This window comes from Odocoileus virginianus, chromosome 16 (genome assembly GCF_023699985.2).
Source record: "Odocoileus virginianus isolate 20LAN1187 ecotype Illinois chromosome 16, Ovbor_1.2, whole genome shotgun sequence".
In the NCBI taxonomy this organism is placed as follows: Eukaryota; Metazoa; Chordata; class Mammalia; order Artiodactyla; family Cervidae; genus Odocoileus; species Odocoileus virginianus.
The window spans coordinates 14923373-14947203 of record NC_069689.1 but is presented as its reverse complement, the minus strand read 5'-3'; the positions used below and the strand labels follow the sequence as shown (position 1 = coordinate 14947203).

General features: G+C 37.4%; 1 protein-coding gene across 9 annotated transcripts in view; it reads left to right on the top strand.

Moving 5' to 3' along the window:
- VRK1 (VRK serine/threonine kinase 1) overlaps positions 1-22781 on the top strand; it is an 86302-nt gene extending 63521 nt beyond the window's left edge. For 8 of the 9 annotated variants that reach the window (XM_020899110.2, XM_020899105.2, XM_020899108.2 and 5 more), the window contains 3 exons: positions 2097-2275; positions 17720-17810; positions 22379-22781. In XM_020899110.2, the coding sequence (XP_020754769.2) occupies positions 2097-2275; positions 17720-17810; positions 22379-22410 (302 nt within the window). In that variant the 3' untranslated portion in view covers positions 22411-22781. The remainder of the gene's footprint in view (positions 1-2096; positions 2276-17719; positions 17811-22378) is intronic. The other variant, XM_070477865.1, reaches the window with a different exon arrangement.
- Positions 22782-23831: the final 1050 nt, after the last annotated feature.

Genomic DNA, 23831 nt, shown 5'->3' with positions numbered 1-23831 from the left:
TATAGCAGTATACAGAGTGCAGTATAGCATAGACATAACTTTTCTGTGCACTGGGAAACCAGAAAAGGTAACATGACTTGCTTTATTGTGATACTTGCTTAATTGCGGCAGTCTTGAGCTAACCTGCGATGTCTTCCAAGATCTGCCTGTACATGTAAACTGGCGAGTGATTACTAAGATGAACCTGATTTAACACCCCTATCACCTCACATAGTTAACAGTGGCCTTTCTTGAAAAGACCAGCCTTGCTCTGTGATGCCCCCTTTGTGTTCAGTCATGTGCGGATCTGTGAGTCTGTTTCTGGGCTCTTTCATAGTTGTTTTTTTTTTTTTTTTTTCTGTTCTTGGGCCACACTGTCTTAATTACTATAGTTTTATCTGGTAGTTTAAGTTCTCTGGCACTTTTACTTCTTTAAACTTGACTTTGCTGTTTTGCTTGATCCTTTGTATATTTGTACATTTTAGAATCACCTGTCAGTTCCACACATATCCTCTCCCTCTGCAATGTGCTGAAATCTTGAGTGGGATCGCAGGGACTCTGTGGACTAATTGGGGAGCATTAGCATCTTTATACAATTGATACTTTATAGCTTCCATTTAATTTGGTGTCAGTTTCTCTCACCTGTGTTTTATAGTTTTCATTTGGAAAAAAATCTTGCCCATCTTTCATGATATTTGTTTGTAGGTATTTGATGCTTTTTGATGCTATTGTATGTGATATGTTTTTATTACTTTACTAATTGCTTGTTGCTGGTGTATAGAAGAAAAATAGGTTTTTAAATACTTTATATTCTGTGATCTTGTTAAATTTACACACTGGTTAGAAGTTTTTTGGTAGATTTCTTAGGATTTGCTGCAGACACTCGAGTGTCTGTGAATAAACTTCTACATCCTCCATTCCACTCAGTGCCTGCTGTCTGTTTCCTTGCCTTACTGGACCAGCTGAAAACTGCAGGACTTTCAGGCAGCACAGGAATGGTACAGATGGACGTCCTTGCTGTTCGCTTCTCTCAGAAGGGAGGTCTTCAGTATTTTACTACACTTGGTGACGTTTGCTTTAGGTTTTCTGTAGATCCCCTTTATCAGATTAAGAAAGTTGAAAGGAAGGTTTTTCGTTTCTTTTTTCTCAGGTACCCAAGTATTTAGAATCATGCGTGACATGTGGTGGATACTTAAAATGTCTGAATGAATGAATGTGTGTGTAGCATTGACATGATCTCTTGATTTATTGGATGTGGGAAGAGGATTTGAGGATCTGGGAGAATGGGATTTTCTATAATTGAGACAGAGAAAACCGCAGGGTGAGCAGGTTTTAGGGGTTGGTCAGGAGTTTGGATTTGGTTGGGATGTGAGATGCCAGTTACAGAGCCAGTATATGAGTCAGTGGAAGTCAGTGGATATACAAGTCTGGAGGTAGGTGGAAAGGTTGTACTGGGCATATACACATATGAGTTATTAACCCAAAGATGGATTTTTAGATGGGTGTTGAGAGGTGTTGATCTTGACTAGTAAGATTTCTTTTTATGGGTTTGGTTCTGCCTCAGTGTACAGTAGACCTTTTATCATTCACAAGTTGTTTTTTCTGTTTTATGGGACAACCAGGCCTTGCTTGTGTTTCTCACCTGTTTTTCGTGTTTCATTTTTCATTTACCCAAAAAATGCAGTTGTATTCTCTAGAACTAATGGCTTCTGTGGCAAAAAAAAAAAAAAAAAAAATTCTGGCTATGATATTTATTGTACTTCAGCACATTTTACTTCATAATATTTATTCTAGGTCCTTTTAAAAAGTAGTTTTAAAATTATATTAGTAATTATTTTTACATATATTAAAATTTTAAGCTTGTCTTCTTTCTTACTGTCACAATTAAAAGATGTTTTTTGCACTGTATCTAAAAATACGTTTTTTTATTTGACTTATCTGACAATTCCTGAAATTCAATTGAAAAGCATACTTTCAATGAAGACGTGATAGAAAGACATATTTAACAAGCTATATATTTGCATTCTAATGTTACTGTAGTTGTGGATCATTTTCTTAGAAGAGATAAGTATGTTGTATTTATGATAAAAACTAGAAAATAATTGTCATTCTTTTAGATGAAATTGCTAAGTACATGGAAACAGTGAAGTTACTGGATTATGTTGAAAAACCTCTTTATCAAAAGCTACGAGATATTCTTTTGCAAGGACTGAAAGCTATAGGAAGCAAGGATGATGGCAAGCTGGACCTCACTGTTGTGGAGAATGGAAGTTTGAGAACAAAACCAGTGGCAAAGGTGCGTTTTGTTATTGAATTTTCCTTTGGGTTTCCTGTAACTGTTTGCAACAAATATAGGCAAGTAAATCAGTAGCTCAGTAAAGAAAATAGCAGATTGCTCTGCAGTTAAATATTTATCATCATTACATAAAAGCAAACTCTATGATATCGAAAAATACATAGAGGGTTTTAGAAAAATGAGTATTTCTTACGTCCTGTAGCAAGTTAAGAAATTCCCTAAAAAATTCTAACTTGGGAAACTAATATCTAGCAGGGGAATTTGAGGGGGGGGGCGTTCAATTCACATACTGTCTGTCCTTTTCTGCCGTGTCACTGCTTTTGGTTGACGCCATGTTTCACTTTTTCCTTGTTCATTGGTGTGGTCCCAGTATTTGCTATTTAAAAATTGGTTTTGAAAAATTAGCATTTGAAAATTACATTTGAAAGTTTCCTTATCTGTTGGTGTGGTATATTTCCCATTTGAACATTATTTTGCTCTTTACAGAAATGTCACTTCATAAAGCTGTGTATATGTATATAAGAGGATTAATTTTTTGGAAAGAAATGTTAAATAATAAACCTATGGTAGAAGTATTGTTAATTTTAATTGGAGAACGAAATGGCAACCCATGCCAGTATTCTTGCCTGGAGAAGCCCATGGATAGAGGAGCCTGGCAGGCTACAGTCCTTGAGGTTGCAAAGAGTCAGACACGACTGAAGCAACTTAGCAGTGTTGTACAGACTTGTAGATAACCTCTGGTATCACTTTAAAATTTAGATGTTAAGGTATGCATTATCTTACTGGTTATTTTTAATAATTATTTATTAACTTTGTCCTTTTTTAATCTGAAATTGTGTTAGTTACTTTTATATGAAAAAGGAAGACTACTTTTAGAAGAAAAAGATGTTTTTACATTATTGACTTTTGTCATTAACTGTAAATTCCAGTGGATTTTTTTGGAATACTCATATTGCAAACTATGAGATAAAGAGTTAAAAACAGATTTTCTCCCTTTAAAATAAGCAGCATATTAAGTTTTTCATAATTTTTTTAATTTACAGAGGAGATAGGAATTTTGAAATTGGATCATCAATTTGACTTTTTTGGCTAATAGTAGATTTCTTTATAATTTCATCACAGAATCTGGAATTATACATATGCATCTATGTATACATCTTCTTGCTTTCATAAATTTTGTCTTAATTGTACCTACTCCATTTTTGTGGTCAACGACCACGAGGAAAACCATATCCAGTTTTATGTGAAGAGGATAAATTGAAGGCTGAGTGGAATTTTTCAGGAAGGTGGTAAACTTAGAATTTGCATATATGTATAAATATACAGCTCACATCTTGCTCAGGACAGATTTTTGTGCATTAATATTTATAGCTGGCTTCTGTAGTGTTTTGCTCTAAAATTTTGCTGATTGAAAAATAAAGATCTCTGTTGTCCTGAGAACTTGTCCAGTGCCATCTCCCTTCCCTTTGCAAATCACTGTTGTTTGTAACTACATGCTGGAGAAAATTTCGTTTCCCCAGGTTGGCTGACTTTACAGCTGAATAGGTCAGTCTGCTGCAGAGCTAACATCTGTGACCTTATAATTCTCTTGTGTCCTTGGATAGTTCAGAAAGCTGGAAATTTCTTGTTAGATCATCCCCTACATGTATAAAGCTTCATTTAGGGGAAGAACATGAATAAAAAGCTGAACTGCTAGGTTTCCTTCATTGGTTTGCTGCCTTCCCCCACCCCCCCACCTCAGAACTGGCACCGGACTGTTTTTGTATTAAAAAGAAATTAATCAAAGTTAAGATTAGGTAAGATCCTGAAGCTGCTTATTAGGCATTTAACTGTAGATTAATTGTTGATTTTGTTAGCCTTTTTTTTTTTTATTTGTAAAGTTAAAGAGTTAGTTTTTGTTTTTAAGCATCAGAACACTTTCTTCAAATAAATTGTAAATATACCACATCTAAAACAGATAAAAGCAAAGCTTCATCCAACTTTTGAGTCTGAGGACTTCCAACAAGAGAAAGCTTTCTTCTCTGAGAAATTAGTATATTCCATCTCTTTTTTTAGGAATGTGTATTTAGTTGAAATTCCTCTTTTCTTTTTTTGCTTTGGTTTTCAGAATTTCAGAGAATTTCAGAGTTGAGCATAATGCTTCGTCATGGAAGCTTTATGCTTATAATTCCATATTTATTTATTCTTTTCCTCTGTCATAGTTTTTTTAAAAACTTAAATAAAAGTGTACATTCTTTGTATTTAGGACATTCAAATCTCTGAAAGGGATGGGTTTAACCAATTCTATGTATATTTCTCTTTATATTCCTAAGAGATAAGGGTTTTAAAAAAAAAAAAACAAAAACTGTAAGAATTGATCAGCAGTGAAATGAAGCAAGGCTTCTATCTAGTTTTTTACAGCCATGCTTGATGGTGGTACAGTGTATTTGGAAACTAGTGAAATATGAATGTATCCACTTGAAACTGTTTTTGGTCTCAGTAACCTAAGGGTATTATTTAAAGTACAGAATTTGGGTTTGACATAAAGCTGAAGTAGAAAGATACTAAGTATTAGTTTCTCCTTAAAAAGTACTGCAGCCAAAGATTTCAACTGTTGACTAGAACTTGACACTTAAAATCTGTCGGTATAGTTCCAACAGTTATTGGATTCACTGTGTACTCTTAAATCACTGTTCAGCAATTATGTCTAAGGTCTAATTTATGTACCTGATCTAGGCTAGGTCCCCGGGGCTACAGGGATCAATAACATGTAGTTCTGTCCTTAAAGAATTTCTCCCTGTCCCATCTGGGTTAAGAACAGCTTAATTTACTGGAAAGAACTCAGCAAGTTAAAAGACATTAATACGTCCATTAGCTATTTTTTTTATAAGGTTTTGATTAAGTTGCTCGCCCAAGCCAACGAAAAGAGCTGTTCATTAGAATCTCTTGAGTCTCATCCCTGGAGATCTGCTGACTAGGTCTAGAGCATGGCCCTGCAATTTGTATTTTTTTTTTTTTCCAAGCAATATATATTGTTGCTCCCTGTATGTGATGTCCAAGTACCCTTTTTTTCTAGTTTCCAATTTTTTGTTTTTCTAAGTTATGTTATGCTAGTTGACCTTTCCATAGTTCCTCTGAAAAATCATTAACCATTGTTAAAGAAATAATAAATAAATTCCTGCTGGCACTCAGCCTGGAACATGATACGGAGAACTGAACAAGAGCAAAAAAAGGTCTTCAAGCTCCCATCAGTGGTCTGCAGCTGCTCTGGTGGACAACTTCCTGTCTCTTTGAGGTGACCACACCTCAGCATCATTAAATTTACACCGTGTAGCCTATAATTGAAGTCAGATTGCTCCAAATATACCATCTAAATTTGGTGAAGGTCTGTCTAGCTATTTTTGTATGATAGAATAGCAGAAAGTGAAGTTGCTCAGTTGTGTCTGACTCTTTGCGACCCCATGAACTGGGGCCTACCAGGCATCTCCATCCATGGGATTTTCCAGGCAAGGATGCTGGAGAGGGTTGCCATTTCCTTCTCCAGGAGATCTTCCTGACCCAGGGATTGAACCCGGGTCTCCCGCATTGTAGGCAGACGAATAGCAGAAACTGTATTTTAACTATATAAATTTAGATTGTTGCAGTTGACACATTTCTTTGTTTTTTAATGGTAGTTTGCTCTTAAATCTATATCTAAATGGATTTGGTGTTTACTAAGAATTCCTTTTCCTATAAATGCCATTCAGTTCAGTTCAGTCACTGAGTCATGTCCAGCTCTTTGCAACCCCATAGACGGCAGCACGCCAGACTTCCCTGTCCATCACCAACTCCCAGACCTTGCTCAAACTCAAGTCCATTCAGTCGGTGATGCCATCCAACCACCTCATCCTCTGTTGTCTCCTTCTCCTGATGCCTTCAGTTTTTTCAGCGCCAGGGTCTTTTCTAAGGAGTCAGTTCTTCACATCAGGTGGCCAAAGTATTGGAGCTTCAATTTCAGCTTCAGTCTTTCCAGTGAATATTCAGGAATGATTTTCTCTAGGATTGACTGATTTAATCTCCTTGCTGTTCAAGGGACTCTCAAGAGTCTTCTCCAACACCACAGTTCAAAAGCATCAATTCTTCAGTGCTCAGCCTTCTTTATGGTCCAACTCTCACATCCATACATGACTACTGGAAAAACCATAGCTTTGACTAGATGGACCTTTGTCAGCAAAGTAAGGTCTCGGCTCTTTAATATGCTGTCTAGGTTTGTTCTGATAGCTTTTCTTCCAAGGAGCAAGTGTCTTTTCATTTCAAGGGTGCAGTCACCATCTGCAGTGATTTGGAAGCCCAGGAAAATAAAGTCTGTCACCGTTTCCATGGTTTCCCAATCTATTTGCCATGAAGTGATGCGACCGGATGCCGTGATCCTAGTTTTCTGAATGTCGAGTTTTAAGCCACTTTTTCATTCTTCTCTTTCATCAGGAGGCTAAAGAGCCTCCTTTCTTCACTTTCTGCCATAAGAGTGGTGTCATCTGCATATCTGAGGTTATTGATATTTCTCCCAGCAATCTTGATTCCAGCTTGTGCTTCATCCAGTCCAGCATTTCTCATGATGTACTTTGCATATAAGTTAAATAAACAGGGTGACAATATACAGCCTTGACATACTCCTTTCCTGATTTGGAACCATTTGTTGTTCCATGTCCAGTTCTAACTATTGCTTCTTGACCTGAATCCAGATTTCTCAGGAGGTAGGTCGCATGGTCTGGTATTCCCATCTCTAAGAATTTTCCAGTTTGTTGTGATCCACACAGTCAAAGGCTTTAGCATAGTCAATGAAGTAGATATTCTGCTGGAATTCTCTGCTTTTTCTTTCTCTGCTTTTTCTCTGATCCAATGGATGTTGGCAATTTGATCTCTGTTTCCTCTGTTTTTTCTAAATCCAGCTTTCACATCTGAAAGTTCTCAGTTCATGTACTGTTGAAGCCTAGCTTGATGAATTTTGAACATTACTTTGCTGGCGTGTGAAATGAGTGCATTTGTACAGTAGTTTGAACATTCATTGGCATTGCCCTTCTTTGGGATTGGAATGAAAACTGACCTTTTCTGTGCTGTGGCCCCTGCTGAGTTTTCCAAATTTGCTGGCATATTGTGTGCAGCACTTTCACAGCATCACCTTTTAGGATGTGAAATAGCTCAACTGGAATTCCATAACCTTCCCTAGCTTTGTTCATCGTGATATTTCCTAAGGCCCATTTGACTTCGCACTCCAAGATGTCTGGTCTGGCTCTAGGTGAGTGATCACACTGTCGTGGTTATCTGGGTCATTAAGATCTTTTTTGTATAGTTCTTCTGTGTATTCTTGCCACCTCTTCTTAATATCTTTTGCTTCTCTTAGGTCCATACCATTTCTGTCCTTGATAAATCAATAAATCCCATTATATCAATAAATCTCATTATTGACTTCTTTACTTTGAATATTGTCTTATTTGGATTTTGTCAAGTATCTTTGTCCCTAATTTTTTTAAAATCCATTAAAATAAGTGAGATTATGATATCTGTGCAGTGAAAGTCATTCAGTCGTATCTGACTTTTTGTGACTGCATGGACTGTACAGTCCATGGAATTCTCCAGGCCAGAATACTGGAGTGGGTAGCCTTTCCCTTCTCCAGAGGATCTTTACAACTCAGGGATCGAACCCAGGTCTCTCACATTGCGGGTGGTTTCTTTTCTAGCTGAGCCACAAGGGAAGCCCTATCTGTGCAGCACAGTGCACAAATAAGTAAGAAATTTGAACTTCACAAAGGTGAACACATGCATTTAAATGTCCCCTAAATCAAGATGTGGATCATTCATTAAAATCTCTCTCAGCCATGTACCCCTTCATTAAGAATAACCAACATTATGACTTCTAACATTGTGAATTCATTTTGCTATTTTAAAAAACTTAGCAGTAGCACCATATGTTTTGTATACTTTTGAGTCTTTGATTCATTTGTATTTCGAATTTCTGTGCTGTTGCAAGTGGCAAAAGCCTTTTTGGTTTTTGTTCCTGTATAGTACTGTGTTATATGACTGTATGATGATTCATTTGTTTCTTCTGCTGTTCATGGATGTATGCATTGTTTCCATTTTTTGGTGTTTGCAGTTATACTGTTAAAAACACTCATAAATTCTTTTAGGAAACACATATAATTTATGCAAGTTGGGTGTGTACATAGTAGAGTTACCAGGGCGTAGGGCTATGTATGCTTAGTATAGCTTTAGCAGATCCTGCCCGGGCTCTGTCCACTCTGCTCCGCCACCAGCAGTTTGGGAGGGTCTCAGATGCTCACTGACACTAGTAATTGCATTCTGTTAATTTTATCTGCTTTGGTAGATGTTTCCTAGTATTTCTTTATGGTTTTAATTTAATATCCTTGGGAATATTGATTTTGAACACCTTTTCATGTGCACATCAGTCTTGATGAACCTTATTTTTTGTGAAGTGCATTTCAGGTCTATTAAAATATGTCTTGGTTGTCTGCTTTTCTTTGATTTGCCGAGTTAAGTACTTTGTATATACTCAATATACATATTGCACATTTTTTTACAGTCTGTGGTTTTTCTTTTCACTCTCTTAATATCTCTTAACATCTTTTGATGAACAGACGTTCTTAACTTGAATGAAGCCTAATTTATCAGGGGTTTTTTTGTGTGTGCGCATTTGCTTATGGCTAGTGCTTTGTGTATTCTAGTCTAGAAAGATTTTGTTTACTTCACGATCATCATTTTGTCAAGAAATTTTGTCTTTTTTGCTTAGGTCCGTAATTTAACAAAATTTGATTTTGTGAATGCTGTGAATTGGTGTTTGTTTACCCTCTGGGTATCTAGCTGATCTGAACCGTTTACTGAAAAGATCATCATGTCCCCAGAGCAGGAAGCTGGTTCTCAGATGGCCACACGTGTTTGAATCTGCGTCGAGACGCTCTGTTCTCTGCCACTGGCCTGCTCTTCTGTCTGTATCACTGCACACTGCTTGGACTACTGCTTTGTGGTAGTACTTGATAGTGAAGTTCTACAGCTTTGTTCTTCTGTGAAATTGTCTTTCTATTTTTGGCCCTTTGTACCTATAAATTTTACTAATTTCCACAAAAGTACTTCTGGGATTTTGATTGAGATTGCATTGACTTTTGGGAAAAACTGACATCTTCACAATATTCTTTCCTGTTCCATGAATATGGTATACCTCTATATTTATTTAGTTGTTCTTCCACTTACCTCAGTGATGTTTGTAGTTGCATCTGACTGTGTAGAGAATATATGCATCTTCCATGTCTAACTGCTTACTTAATTCTTGGTCTATTTCTTTTGCATCATCTGTAATCATCCCAGCCTTTTCTTCATGTCATTTAGTTGTCAGCTCTGTGGTTTTTGAAATTTCTAATATACTTACAAATTCTATAATGATTATTTTTCTGCTTATTAGCTATCTAGTTTCCTTGTTATTTCTTTTTTTTAAATTTTCATTTCTCATTTCTTTAATCATTAAAATCTTTTTTTAAGCCTCCAGTTTACCTTATAGGTTTTCTTTTTGAGGGGAGGACCATGTTTTCTTTCACAGTGGCATCTCCAGCAATGTATTGCATGCTATGATCTGGGAGGGCACCGTACCACAGGTACTCCAGGTGATTCTAATGGAAATGAAAAGGCAGGGAGTGGCCTCCTTGACTGCATAGAAAATCACCTGGGAGCTTCTAAAAATTCCACTGCCTGGCTTACACCCCAGACCAATTAAACCAAAAGCTATGGGAGTGGACCTAGGTAGGCCTCAGGAATTTTAGGTGATTATCTTGTGCAGGTATAGCTGAGAACCACTGCCAACCAAAATTTGAGTATCTTAGTAGCTTCCGTGTGGAAAGCATTCCTTTTGCAAATAGACAAAGCAGATATTGGGCATTTAAGTCTAAAAGACTTTACTTATCAGCCTCATGACCAGTTTGTATTCATAGACAGTTATTCATACATGCCATGTTTTGATTTTTATGGAAGAGATAGAAAAGGAAATTTGGCATCATGTAACTACTTTGAATGGTATGTAAGGGGATTTATTTTTGGATGTAATAAACAGATATGCTTATAAGATATGTTCAAAACTTAGATCTCAAAAGACAGTATTAGACCAAGATTCCATTTTTCTGTGATATCATGACTAGTTTTTAGTAATTATATTAAACATTTGTGTGAATTTATTTTTAATAAGGGGTGAGTTTTTTACGTTATCTTTCTGTGGAAATAATAATATTGCCTATCTTGCTCATAAAGATTGTTGTGTGGATTAAATGAGATTTAGAAAGTGCTTAGAACAATGCTGAACACATGATAAATTAATCAGTAAATATTAACTGCAACATTAATGCTGTTGTTTCATTGACTACATTTTCTCAAGTCAAGAAAATAAAGATTAAAATGAAATAATTTTTATTTGAATCATTCAACACCTTTTGAACTAAGATCATATATCATTAAAGTTCAGTTTATGCAATCAAGTATATCGGACAGATGTGAATGAAGACTGGCTTACATTGACTTGGTGAGTATGTGTGTTCAAGTTGATTGTTTGGAATAGTAAATGATGGGGAATGGGTAGAAGTTGATTTTGCAACAAAGACAAGATGATAATAGCTGTGAAATAAAGGTTCCAAAATGGAGCTCCATAACTCACTCATATTAAAAATGGTTAAATTAGCGAGTTTAAAGTTAACTTTCTTCCCTAAAGCTGTTGATTGATACTAAAGGACCTAGGCAGTTGATGTAAAGCAGAGGACTTCTGATGTCAGAGGATTCTGTATTCACCCATGTTGTTTAGGGATTAGAAATGTTGTGGCATAGATGTATTGGGGGGAGGTCAGGCAGTCTGTTTTTAATTGGAACTCTAATGCAGCCTGGTTTATCATTAAGAAACTTGTTCATGAATGCCTTGAGAGTGTTTAATTGCCCACCAGTACATACAGAGGGTTTGGTTTTCATTGAAATATGTATTTTTATAAATATTGGCCTCTTTAGTTTGCAGTATTACAGCTTCAGAGTCTTGTGCTTTTAATTAGTTTGAAATTCACCCAGTGGACTTGAGAGTGCTCAGTGCTGGTTATATCAACCTTGGGTCTCCTTTGAACATTTATGTAGTACTCTGCAGTCTGTCAGTACTTTTACGTTATTTTGCATGTACTTTACAGCACTGATAGGAGATAAATCTGCTTACAAATGATGAAAGTGAAAATCAGAAGTTAGATGAATTGTCCAGAGCCATACAACCATTAATTATTATTATTATGCATTTATATAGTTTTTTTCCTCATAGGAACTCAAGGTACTTGAAAATCTCCTAGTGGTTTTAGATATAAAATAGTAAAGACAGTTAAAGCATAACTAGCTATGCATTTGCCTCTCCCTGTAAGTTGCCCTTGAAACACCATGACTTTGCTGGAGGTTTTGACATTAATGGTACAGGTCATGGAAGCCTCAGGTCATATTAATTCCAATACAGAAGAGAGAGTACTATCATGCGTTAGTCTTTAGACCTTTGCTTGTTGAACGTCTGGATACAACTCTCAGTTGTTCAGTGATCACAAGTTTGATCATATTTGTGGTGCTTGTGATGTGAGTGAAGATAGAGTCTCAAAAAGACCTTGTTGCCAACACTGTGGAAGATGGATTTACTGTTTCTCAAAGTGCTTATATTGGGAGATCTTGCCATGCTGTGATTGCCATTATTACTTGATGAGAGTGAGTTCTCAGTCATGTAATATTCCTGAAGATCACGTGATCAGATTCAGCTTGTTTTTCAGCTCGTTATCTGCTCAGTGGCTCAGTGTTTTTTCTAGAAGCGTGGATGATAGTAGGTCCCTAAAGCAGCTTGTTTCTAGGTCTTCAGAAGTAACACATATTTGCTCCAGACAAGCAAGTGGACATTTATGCCTACTTTGTGAAAGTGATTTTTGCGAAAAAATGTGTTGCAATCACGTGTGTTTGCCACCTAGATGCAAAGTTTTCACTTGTTTATTTATTCTGACAGAGTTTACAGATGCATTGGTTTTATTTGCTAACTCATGAGTTATCAGTGATCTTTGCTGCACCATTTTCATATAATTACAGGCAGTGCTTCATTCTTCTTGGCATAAGAAGTGTGGTAGCTTGAACTGGTGAAGGACGTAGATATTCCATATTTTGTTAGCCATATAAGGAAAATCAGGGTTTGACCATGTGGTGTTGCCTGTGTCATTTTATCAATGGATTAATACTTCCCAGGGTGAAATTCTATATATGTGGGATTACATTGGACTCATTTATGGGACTCTGAAATGATTTTTCTTATCAGTGAAAGTGTTAGTTGCTTAGTCGTGTCCGATCCTTTGTGACCCCGTGAACTGTAGCCCACCAGGCTCCTCTGTCTGGGGATTCTCCAGGCAAGGATACTAAAATGGGTTGCCATGCCTTCCTCCAGGGGATCTTCCCAACCCAGAGATCAAACCCAGGTCTCCCACATTGCAGTAGATTCTTTACCATCGGAGACACCAGGGAAGCCCAAGAATATTGAAATGGTTAGCCTGTCCCTTCTCCAGGGGGTCTTCCCAACCCAGGAATCAAACTGGGATCTCCTGCATTATAGGTGGATTCTTTACCAGCTCAGCTACCAGGGAAGCCTGGCATGCAGTAGGTGCCTAGAAAATACATGATGGGGTTCCTGCCTCTTTTCCAGTACAATCAGGGTTACCGTGGAAGGAAATTGTAGCACGTGTTATACTTATCACAGCCTTTAACACACAAACTCATTTAAAATAATAAATCACTTTGATGTATTGTAACATTTAGACCATTCTTTAAATTCATCTGCCCTTCACTTAAGTCACTGACTCATTGCCTTACCCACTTCCCATCTTTTCATCTCTTCTCTTTTCCATTATGTCTGATCTTTTCCTACTTTTTCTCAAAACATTTCTGTAATTACTTAATGTCCATTTACATGGTTTCTGAGGGGCTTGCATTGTCAGCTCTTTGCTTTTATTGTAGCAGTGGACTGGTTGCTCAACAGGTGCAGACCCCTGGGTACTTGCGCATGTGTAACATGCACGATGGCGGGTGCTCTTGCCCCCAGGAGGGTCCAGGGTGGGAGAGCAGCGTGGGCAGCGGCTGGTCAGGGACACACGAATGTAAGTGCTCGCTGGCTCTCCAGGAAGGGGTCTGTCACAGTGGAAGCACCGCCATCGGTAACCATCACGTCACTCTAAAAAGACCTGTGGGAGGAAGTCTGGTCCTGTGGAAGAAAGTTCTGATAAGAATCACGAGCTCTTGAGTCCTCATGGTCTTAGCCCCAACAGATCAAAATACAGAACAGGTTCTCTCAGCTTTCTTCTGTCCCAGCCTTAGTTTTTTCTGCCTAGATAGTGAAATTTAACGAAGATCCACTGGTTTTATAAATAATGTGGTGCAGCACATAGGTTTCTTTACGGTCATAGAAGATACATTCTGTCTTTTTCCTTTTAGTTACCACTAGTAACAAATATTCTATTTCTGGCTACTATTAAGGAATATAATAGTAATTTGTAAAGGGTCTACATTTGCCTGATGATTTCAGTGGGCTTCATCAAAGAATTCCAGTAAGATTAACTGTGTGTTACAGTGTCATGTTTGTGTATAGAGTTCTTTGACACATGTGCAATACCAAACATTTAAACATTTTAAGCTGGGCATTCTAAGTTTATATAATAAACACTTTTTAAAAATATGGTTTCCTGTGAGGAAGGGAGGGAACAGTAATTTTTAAAAAATTGTTTATATTTGATTGCGCTGTGTCTTCATCGCGGTGCATGGACTTCCTCTAGTTGCAGCGAGCAGGGACTGCTCTGTAATTGTGATGCCCTGGCTTCTCACTGTCATGGCCTCTCTTGCAGAGCATAGTCTGTAGGCACGCGGTTTTAGTAGTTGCAGCAGACGGGCTCAGTAGTTGGGGCTCGCAGGCCCTAGAGCACGGACTCGGTAGTTGTGGCACATGGCCTTAGTTGCTCTGCAGCTTGTGGAATCCTCCCCAACCAGGGATCAAACCCGTGTCCCCTGCATTGGCAGGTGGGTTCTTACCCACTGTGCCACCAGGGAAGTCCCATATAATAAACATTTACGACTTTTGTAACAAGGGGGGGAGCCCAACAACAGTCCTTGAGCACGCACCTCCTTTGCTGTAACCATGAACCTGATTGGCTTCTCTTAGATGCTGCTGAAAGTATTCAGAGGTGATCTTCGGATGTTTAAGTTGGGGTGCAAAGAATTGGTCCTTGATTTTTGTCTCTGAAGACTTTTCTTCTCTTTTCCCTTAAAACAGCTTTAAGTCTGTAACTGGTCTCCATTCAATTAGATTGTTAGTAAGTTATCAGTTCAATGCATCTAGCTGATTTGTCTTCCTGTTTTTAAATTAGAGGTGAGAAGCTGCTAATTAACTAAGTTTTATCCTAGCATATCTAGGCACTTCAGAAATACAATGTGTAATGTATGCCTTCATGCCCTTTGAAATAAACCTAATTTTTAAAAGATATTTTAGCCATGCTGAATTAAAAGAAAGCTTTATCCTAAGTTTATGAATTACTCTTGTATGTCCTGAAATATTTTGGTTTTGTTTATAAACATAAAGAAAGGGACCTGTGAGACCTAATATGGAATATGTCAAAGTCAGAGCTCAGCGCACTTTGTGAAGTTGCTTTCTGTTCACTGAAAACCAAATAATGCCCTGTCTGAAGCCCAGGGTGCTGTCAGGTAACAAAGTGAAGCGTTTGGTGATACCAGGACAAAGAAGCTGGCAGCACACTATTAGGAAGTTTACTCATTGCCTTGTAAATGAGTAACATACTTAGATATTCTCTAATGTGAAGGTTGTTGTTGCATTAATTGGTCTTAGTCTGTAGACCGTTGGTCCTTTCCATCCTCACTTTATGCATTGTCAGAAGAGTTGGGCATGAGACACCCAAATGGAGCGTAGATTCATGAAATTCAGTGCTTTCCCCAGTGCATCCTGCTCAAACACAGGTGTTTCTTTTGTTGGTTGAATACTGTCTGATTTTCATCCCTCTGTAATTTACCTGCATGGGGATAAAGAAAGCTCCTACTTATTAAATAAGCTTGAAAACAAGATGAATGCACTGGGTTCTTGGGTAGAACGTATTGGATAGCTCCCTTTATAATGAGCATTTAAAAATCTGCCCTCCTAAAACTGGAAAATGCATTCTCTCCCATGTGGAAAGCAACATAGTACTGAAATATTCCTCCTTAATTTTGGTCCGAACGAACAAAAGTGTCTGTGTTTATTCCTGCCTAATGCATCACAAATCTGCTGACATGCTAACCTTGGAGTCTTGGCTGGCGTTAATCAGGCCTGTGCTCCGGCAGGAGAGCGGTACCTAATGCACTCCATCAGTGCAGTTTGCATATGGAAGTTCTCACAGGGGAGCTGCCCTGTGCCAGCTGAGGGTTACCTGCCCACTGCAGTTATTGTATGTAATTATCGAACCAATCTGTTCAGCCCAGCAGGGTTTAGATGGTAATCATGAAGCAACACTTTGGAAAAAGAAGGATGTAAGGCACTCTCCCCTTCTCTCATCAGTTATATGACGTTACAGCCACTCTTCCAGCTATTTTTGAGAAGCAATACCTCCATATACCAATCTGCTAAATGAATGACTTTGAAAGTTTCTTAAGGTTTAGTCAAGATATTCTTTTTATATTTGCGACGCATTTTCTTCAGGACCATGGCGGGTATGTCTGAGTTCTCATCTTTCCACAGCCACCTTCAGCATGTTTTGGAACAGTGGTATTAATTGTGATACGTAGATAACAACACTTCTGACCACTGGGCGGTTTTAAGATGACGTCGTTTGAATAGAGTTGTGCTTTCCTGTGTAGTTGTCTGTGGAACAGAACCCAAGGCTGCCATTAGGAAAAAGAACCGTGTCCTGTCAGCAGGCATTATATTCTTTCAGAGTGTACACAGTATGGCCTAAAGCTGGGAAAATTCTTTTTTCAACAAAGTTTAGCTTAAAACTAATTGTTAGGAAAATATAAATGAGGACCTATTGATATGTTGTGATCCAAGAAATTTGGGAGGTATCAGATGATTTTCTAAATGCTACAAACTTACTTTAGGAAGCCGAGAGAAGCTCTGAGTTCTGATGTGGACTTCAACACATTTATATTTGAGACTACATGGGATAAAGCTGTATGAAAAATACAGTTTTCGGTTCGTTACTAATGTCCTTCTATAGGTATACCTACATACAGAGATGTTACGAATTTTAGGGAGGGGATGTGTGTGTGTGTATATATATGTATATATATATATATATATATATATGATTGGAAAAGGAAATGGCAACCCACTCCAGTATTCTTTCCTGGAAAATCCCATGGGCAGAGGAGCCTGGTGGGCTACAGTTCGTGAGGTCACAGAAGAATCAAATGTGACTTAGTGACTAAACAATAAAAAATGTATATAATTATGACTGATTCGTGTTGATGTGCAACAGAGACCACCACAACATTGTAATTTTCCTCCATTTAAAAAAGATAACCAGATCACTTTCTGTGTACCTGAAACTAACACAATATTGTAACTTAACTGTATTTCAATAAAAAATAAGATTAAGAAAGTAAAAAAGAAAAGAATTTTAAAATGTTTTACACAGTATTGAACTAGTTAGAAACTATAGTTGTGATAGAAAGTAAGAAAAATAAGTTACATGAACATTTGGAAAGAATGGGTGGTGACAGAATGTAGGCATTAGCTCCTAAGTATCAATAACACTTGACTAGAAAAATACATAGAAAACAGGAAAGGCCTGAGAGAGTATTAGAAAATCCAACCTGTTTCTGAGATTTTAGGAGCACTGTATACTTTTAAGATTCTTCCTTTATAGTAAGGTTTAAGGCCCTCTTGAACTTATTAAAAAAAAAAAAAAACACGTTTATTGGAAGTCCAACTTATAGGGTATAACCACTGATGCAATACACGGGCCAGGTATATATTTTCCTATTAAGCTAATTTACTCGCCCCTGACCCCTCACACACAGTGTAAGATGGTGAAAGTGAGTATCATTGGCTTGAGCACGTCGTGGTATCAAATTTGTAAAACACTTTGCTTTCAAAAAGGGTTTCTGTGTAATCAGTCCAGGTGGCTAAAACATGACTTTCAATGATAAATTACATGAAGCATAAAAAGGATATAGCAAATGTGTCCACTCCCAGGCTAACTGTGTAGGTAAAGTTTCTCTTAACTGCATTTCCTTTCATCCCTTACGCCTTCCTTAGGCAACCCCCACCCATGAAGTTGTGTGTATTCTCCTGTATGTTTTGGTGCACACAATCCTGTATAGATACATCTATGCTAATATCTGGTAAGCTTGTATAATTATTTAACCATTATGCCACATTTCTTTTTCTTTCTTTTATTTTTTATATGTAAGAAGAGAAAGAAAGAAGCTGAGCAAAGTGTAGAATGTAGTGTTGAAGATATGGAATGCTCGGATAAACAGACTGAAGAGGCTACACACACCCGTAAGTTGAATGGTCTATTAGTTCTTATATAATAAACACAGATTTCTTCCCACTGAATAAAGGGTTAACTGTTTGGGTCATGACATTCTCATTGTAGAATTTAAAAAAGGTAAGAGAAGGTCTTATACACCATCTATCACATTGTCCCTTGTTCGTGCATTGTGTTATTTATTCTCATCATATTTCCAGTAATCCTGAACTTGGGACCAGGAGTTGGTCTCATTTTGCAGATATGGAGCCCAAGACACAGAGCATTTACATGACAGAATGTTGAGAAAGGGGTAGACGTGGAGACCAGAACACTTATTTCTCTGGCTGCTGTCTGTCCATCTCTCCATACTTAACCACAGAACTCTGGGCTTGAAGGGGCATGTCAGGTCAGGTGGTTAGTACATGACTTACTACAGAGTCTGCCAACTCTCTGTCAGCAAGTTGGGCTGCAAGGAATTAAAGCCTCGAATCGTCACTTTTCCAAGCTCTTGGAGCAGGAAGCAAGGTATAAAGTCATTTCTTCAGTGGCTCCTACACTGGTGCTGAGAGCACTGCAAGCATGGCTTCCAGAAGTGAACTTAGCAAGGCAGCATCTGCAAAGGGCAAGACGAGGTTGGACTTGGGTCTGGTTAGTGAATGACCAGCCTGTGGTGTGCAGGCACACCTGTGGGGCTTAGAAAACAGGGGGAATGTTCCAGGATTCATGAGAGGGTTTACTTGCCTCGGTGAGGAGAGATTCAGAGCTGGCTACAGTACCATTCTTCACCCCCCCAAATCTCTCTCCTCTCTATCTGCCTTTTATTTATTAGTTTGTTGGCCCTGAAATGTTTCTGATTTCCGAAAGGAAAGGCTTATTTTGGGGAAAAATGTCATCAAAGTGTCAGTGCCCTGTAGAGCCAGGCCAGTGCTGTATTTTTCCTTCCCTTTGACAAGCAGCACTGATGCATGTTTGTGGAAGGCAAAAATTGACTTTGAGAGAGAATCACCTTCACCCCGATTTTACGATCATTTTCTTCATTGTACATTATGCATAGTTCATCCTTAGGTTTATCTGAACTTACCCAAGGGAATTCTTGAGATATCTGAAGAGGGAGTGTATAACATCACTCTGGAAGCTAAAGGTTTTGAGACAGTGCCTCTCACTTTGCTGCTGCCATCTTCCATTCCCTCCTGTTTTTGTTTTCCCCCCTCCTCCCGTCTTGTTCATTTTGTTACTAGGAAGTGAGGAGTCCCGGGGAGCAATACATGGAAGTATGTCTCAGCCAGAGGCTAGTGGCAACAGCTATGATGGTGACTGGGAGCCAAATAAAGGAGCATTTATAACAATTGAGCAATATTTTTACCTAAAGAAATCCCTTACATTTAAAACGGGCTATTTTAGTTTAGGAGAGGGCCTACGTTGTTATAGTAAGGTTGATACCCATGTAGACTGAAGCCATTTCCCAGCTGTGCCTGGGGAAGCCTCCTGCCTCCCTTCATGCCTGAGGGTCGTTTGTTCCCTGAACTTTGCTTAATGAGCATTTGAGATATTTGTTTTGTTGCTGATTTTCAGTTTGACTGTAATTATGAAAAGTGTTTTTTATACCTAAAATTTTAATTTAAGGTCCTTATACTGATGGCTTTTTACCGTAAAAAAAAATATATTAGTATCTTTGTTTTATTAATGACAAAAGAGAATAGACTCCATAACTAATTTAAGAACAACCCAGATTTTTTTTGATGTTAAAAAAGTGAAGATAATAGATTCTCTTTTATTCATATAAACTCTGAATTGCTTTAATTAAATGTTGTTATTTTCCCATTGTAATTCTCTTTCTCCATTAAAATATAAGGCTGGTTAAGGTATTTTGCTATCTAAATATTTATAAATGAGAGAAATTTTACCTGAGATAGTAAAATGTTCTTGCTTCTTGCAAAGAAAAAAAACCATCCAGGGGTTCATGAAAATGTATGTATTTGTATTCATCAATTTAAAGTAACTTGAAGGAGAAGGCTCATTATTACATTTGAATTTTTAAAAGAAATACATAATACGATTCAGTGAATTCTGTGTTTCTAGAGCTTTAAGATTTTGTGTCAGAAACATGTTTCAAGAATGGTTACCTCTAACAGCTGCTTTAGAAATGTCAGTTTCTTCATTAACAATTTTATTTTCAAACACAATTTATGGTTTACAATATGGTAAGAGATTTTTCTCACTGTGTGATCTTTCAGAATGCTGTGCCTAGCAAAATGGGAGCAACTTTCCTTTAATATCTATTTAGACCATTTTAAAAATGTGTATAATTTTCTTGATACACCTAAACTCATTTTGACTAGCTGGGGGTCTATTGTGTAAGAACACTTTTCTGAAAGCTTTCAAAATGTGTATTGTGTAGGTTTTCTTGAAGAAAGAGAGAGGGGTGATGGGGTGGTTTTCAGGAAGAACAGAGGCCTCTAATCCTTTTATTTTTATGCAAGGCATAATTTTTACCAATTGAGGAAATTTGGTAATTTGCTGCAAGTAATTTTTTTCCCCCACAAAATGATAAACCTTTAAAAAACCACATGTATTCTGGCATTTCAAAACCATGCCAATATTTCAGAATTGCACTAAAAATTAGTTAATATAGCCATGATATTTATGGCTTGTCTACTTTGTCCCTACTGTTCATACACTAGACAGTACTCAACAGCCTACTCTTGGTGATGGTATTTTTGAAGTACCTTGGATTTTGGACTATTCCTGAGGGTTCTTTGAGGAAAGCATGACATGTTTACCCCTTGAAGAGCTATGGTCTAGTAAAGGAAGAGATATTTCTAAGGCACCCTGCAAAGAAATTTCCCACTTTTTTTTTCCTTCTGCATCATGAAGAGTATCCCAGTCTTGTATATTTTAGTTTTCAAATACTAAATTTTACACATTAGTCTTATGATTGGGCCTTTTACCCATAGTAAAATATTAAGAAAGTGAGTATATATTTTAAAGGAATTGGAGGAGAAATAGGTTTTTTCCTGAAACAGCCAGAATTGATTATTAGGAAACATTTTGAATTGATACCTGTAGCAAGGTGTCTTAAGTTGCATACTACTTACTATAGAATAAATTCCAGGTGGTGATGGCATTTTTAGTCGCAGTGAAAAACTTCAGATTGAATGGGGATAAGCAGCAGTGGTATTTAATAAGAGTAGAATGTCAAATTAGGACATTAATGAGAAAGTAGTTACAATTGTTAACTCTAGTGTCCTTTGTAATGTGGCAGTAGATTCAGATTTTATTGAAAGGGAGATGCATTCCTTTTGACCTTGATTTTGTGGTATTCTATTATGCCAGTTTCAGACAATGACAGCAGTCTCAGTTTTCTATGCAAAATTAATTTCAAAGTTGTTAGAGTAAAAACCTAAAAATCTGCCATGGGATATTTTTAAAAGAAGGTTGTATCACAAAAATTGAAGAAAAAAACTCTTAAGCCCACCATAGTATGTAGGGTAAGCACTATGAGTGGTGGTGAAAAAAAAAGGCATTTATATAAGTTTGAAGTTTGCATGAATTGAAATGTATGGCAACTGAATAGAAACTAGAACCTGGAAAAATTAAAAAAAAACAACTGATCTTCCAATTAAGTACCTAAATAAACCTATAATCAGAAAGCCTTTAGAAACTGTGATTAGACATGTGTGGTAGATATTTTATCCTAGATTCAAAGGATGTTTTGTTCACTTCAGAAAAGAAGTATTGATCTCTTTGTTGTTCAGTGCACTCATTGATCACTTGTGGGCCCCTCGCCGCCCTCACCCCGGTTCCGCCGCTCTCTCCTGGCGGAAGGAACCCTGAGGCCCGGGAGGCACGCTCCGCCCGCCAGCACAGGCGGCTGCGATCCGGCCGGCCTCATCCTTGCCTCTGCTGTGCTCGAGGTGGAGGTGGCCTCCGGTGTGGGGGAACAGTCTCCTTGGGGAGGCGGATCCGCGTGCCCTGGGTAAAGAAGCGCTGGTTTCTCCCAGCCGAGGAGCTGTCCAAAGGCACGTAGATGCTGTCAGATGTGACTTTTTTAGAAGGCGACTTGGTTGGGATCTGCTTAATTCCTAGTGGACAAGACTTCGCATTTCAGAATAGCCCACTGCTCTCCTGCCTGAAGAGTAAAGGGAGCAGGCTTTAAAAAGCAACGCATCTAGGCAAAATTCCTGGCTTTCCATAATATGCAACTCAGTGCTTTCCCTCAAGGAACATTTGTCTCGTTGCTATAATTTATGTTAGGAGTTAATGTTTTAAATTGCGCAATAAAAATTTGGGGGAGAAATAGTTCATGACCAGTGTAAATGGGGTATATTTTACCAGTGGATGCATTCTCATATGACCTCAAAGTAGAAGGTAGACTTTGTTAGCATGTCTTTTGACGCGCACTAAAAAAAATGACACAATTTCCATGAGATTCTCAGGGTATTAACAGTTATAAATTGGTGTGTGAATTTCATCTCCACAAATTATCGTAGCCAGATTTTAAATATTAGTAACTGTATATGGAAATACCTATATATCTGTTATTGTGCTTTTGTAAATTAATGATTAATGATTTAAATCTCTTTGTTTTCTCTTCAAGGTTCAAAAACCAGAAAGAGAGTCCAGAAGTAAATACTGTGAACTGGCTTTTCTTTTCTTCCTTTCATTTGGTTTTCCTCCTTTCAGTTTGACCTTTTCCTCTTTTTCTGTATTAAGTGTTTTATTTTCATGTGAGTCTTATGGAAATGGGGGTAACAATGAAGTAAGTACCTATGTGTTTGAAAAGCAGACTTTTTTAAATTAAATAAATACTTTATACAATTTATTAAAGCCTAATTTATAAAATTTAACAATTTTAAGGTTATACCCTTTAAGTTGTCCCATGCAGTTTGTTTGCACTTTTAATTGTTGTATGTTTTCCAGAGTATAAATGTCTGACAAAAGCCTTACTTTTAAGGAAATACACAACTTAAAAATAAAGGTCTTTTTTTGCTTGATACAAATACACAGTTTGTTGTGACCATAAGATTTTAGTTTGTATTGATTTCATTCAGTTTCACAAGCATTTATTAATCACCTGCTGTATGAAATGAGAGATACAGAAAGAAGGGAAAGGATTATGGAAGGAAACATAATAAGTGTATCAGTGAGAAATGAAATATGTATTTGAAAGATTACATGAGAGTTAGTTAAGTGTGCAAGCTATATGATAAGAAAACAGTATCACATGGTGGCATGATCAGAGATTTTATAGACTGGCTTCCTTTAAGGAAATACTGTCAAATATATACATATGACTTATTGTTCATTTACAGGAGATTGTTTTTCTTACAAGTTTTTTTATTTTTTTGTAGTGTATATTTGTACAGAAAACCAAACACTTCAGAGTTTAAGTGATTAGAAATTTTAAAATGTGGACTTCTTATAGTTGCATTAGAAATAAAGCTTGGAATTTAAACATTTTCAAGATTGGCTTCATTAGAGAAATTGGAATCGGATTGGATGTTCTAAGGGTGGTATGCCTTACGACTTGTAACCTATACAGTGTTTTTAGATGGTCTTTTATTTAAATTTTTAAGCACTTATTTACTATGTGTTCAGAATATAAATAGCACATTAAACTGGCAATTTCTCTTGATTAGGACAAGGCTAAAGTAGGTATTAAGAGTTTTTTCAAAAAATTGATCTGAAGAAAATATTAACTAAATAATAGTACAGGTGGATGTAGACATACCAGAAACTGTCAGGGTTGTACCAGGTTTGAGCCACTCCGAACCAACACAAAGACTTTCCCCTTTGCTCTCCAATGTGGGTATTTAGTTGTCACACAAAGTGTTTATCACTGTGGTGGTTGGATTTTGAAATATGCAAAGCAGATCTGCAACTTTCCTTTGAAGGTTAATCTTTTAAACGCCTCCTGAAGTTCTTGGGCTCTGTGTCTTTACAGAATAGAGAACTCAATTTTGGGCAGAACCGCCTCCAGTTTTCTGTAGATTGCTGGATTTTAGTACTCATCAGTGCTATGGACTCAAGTTTATTTGTAACACCTAAAA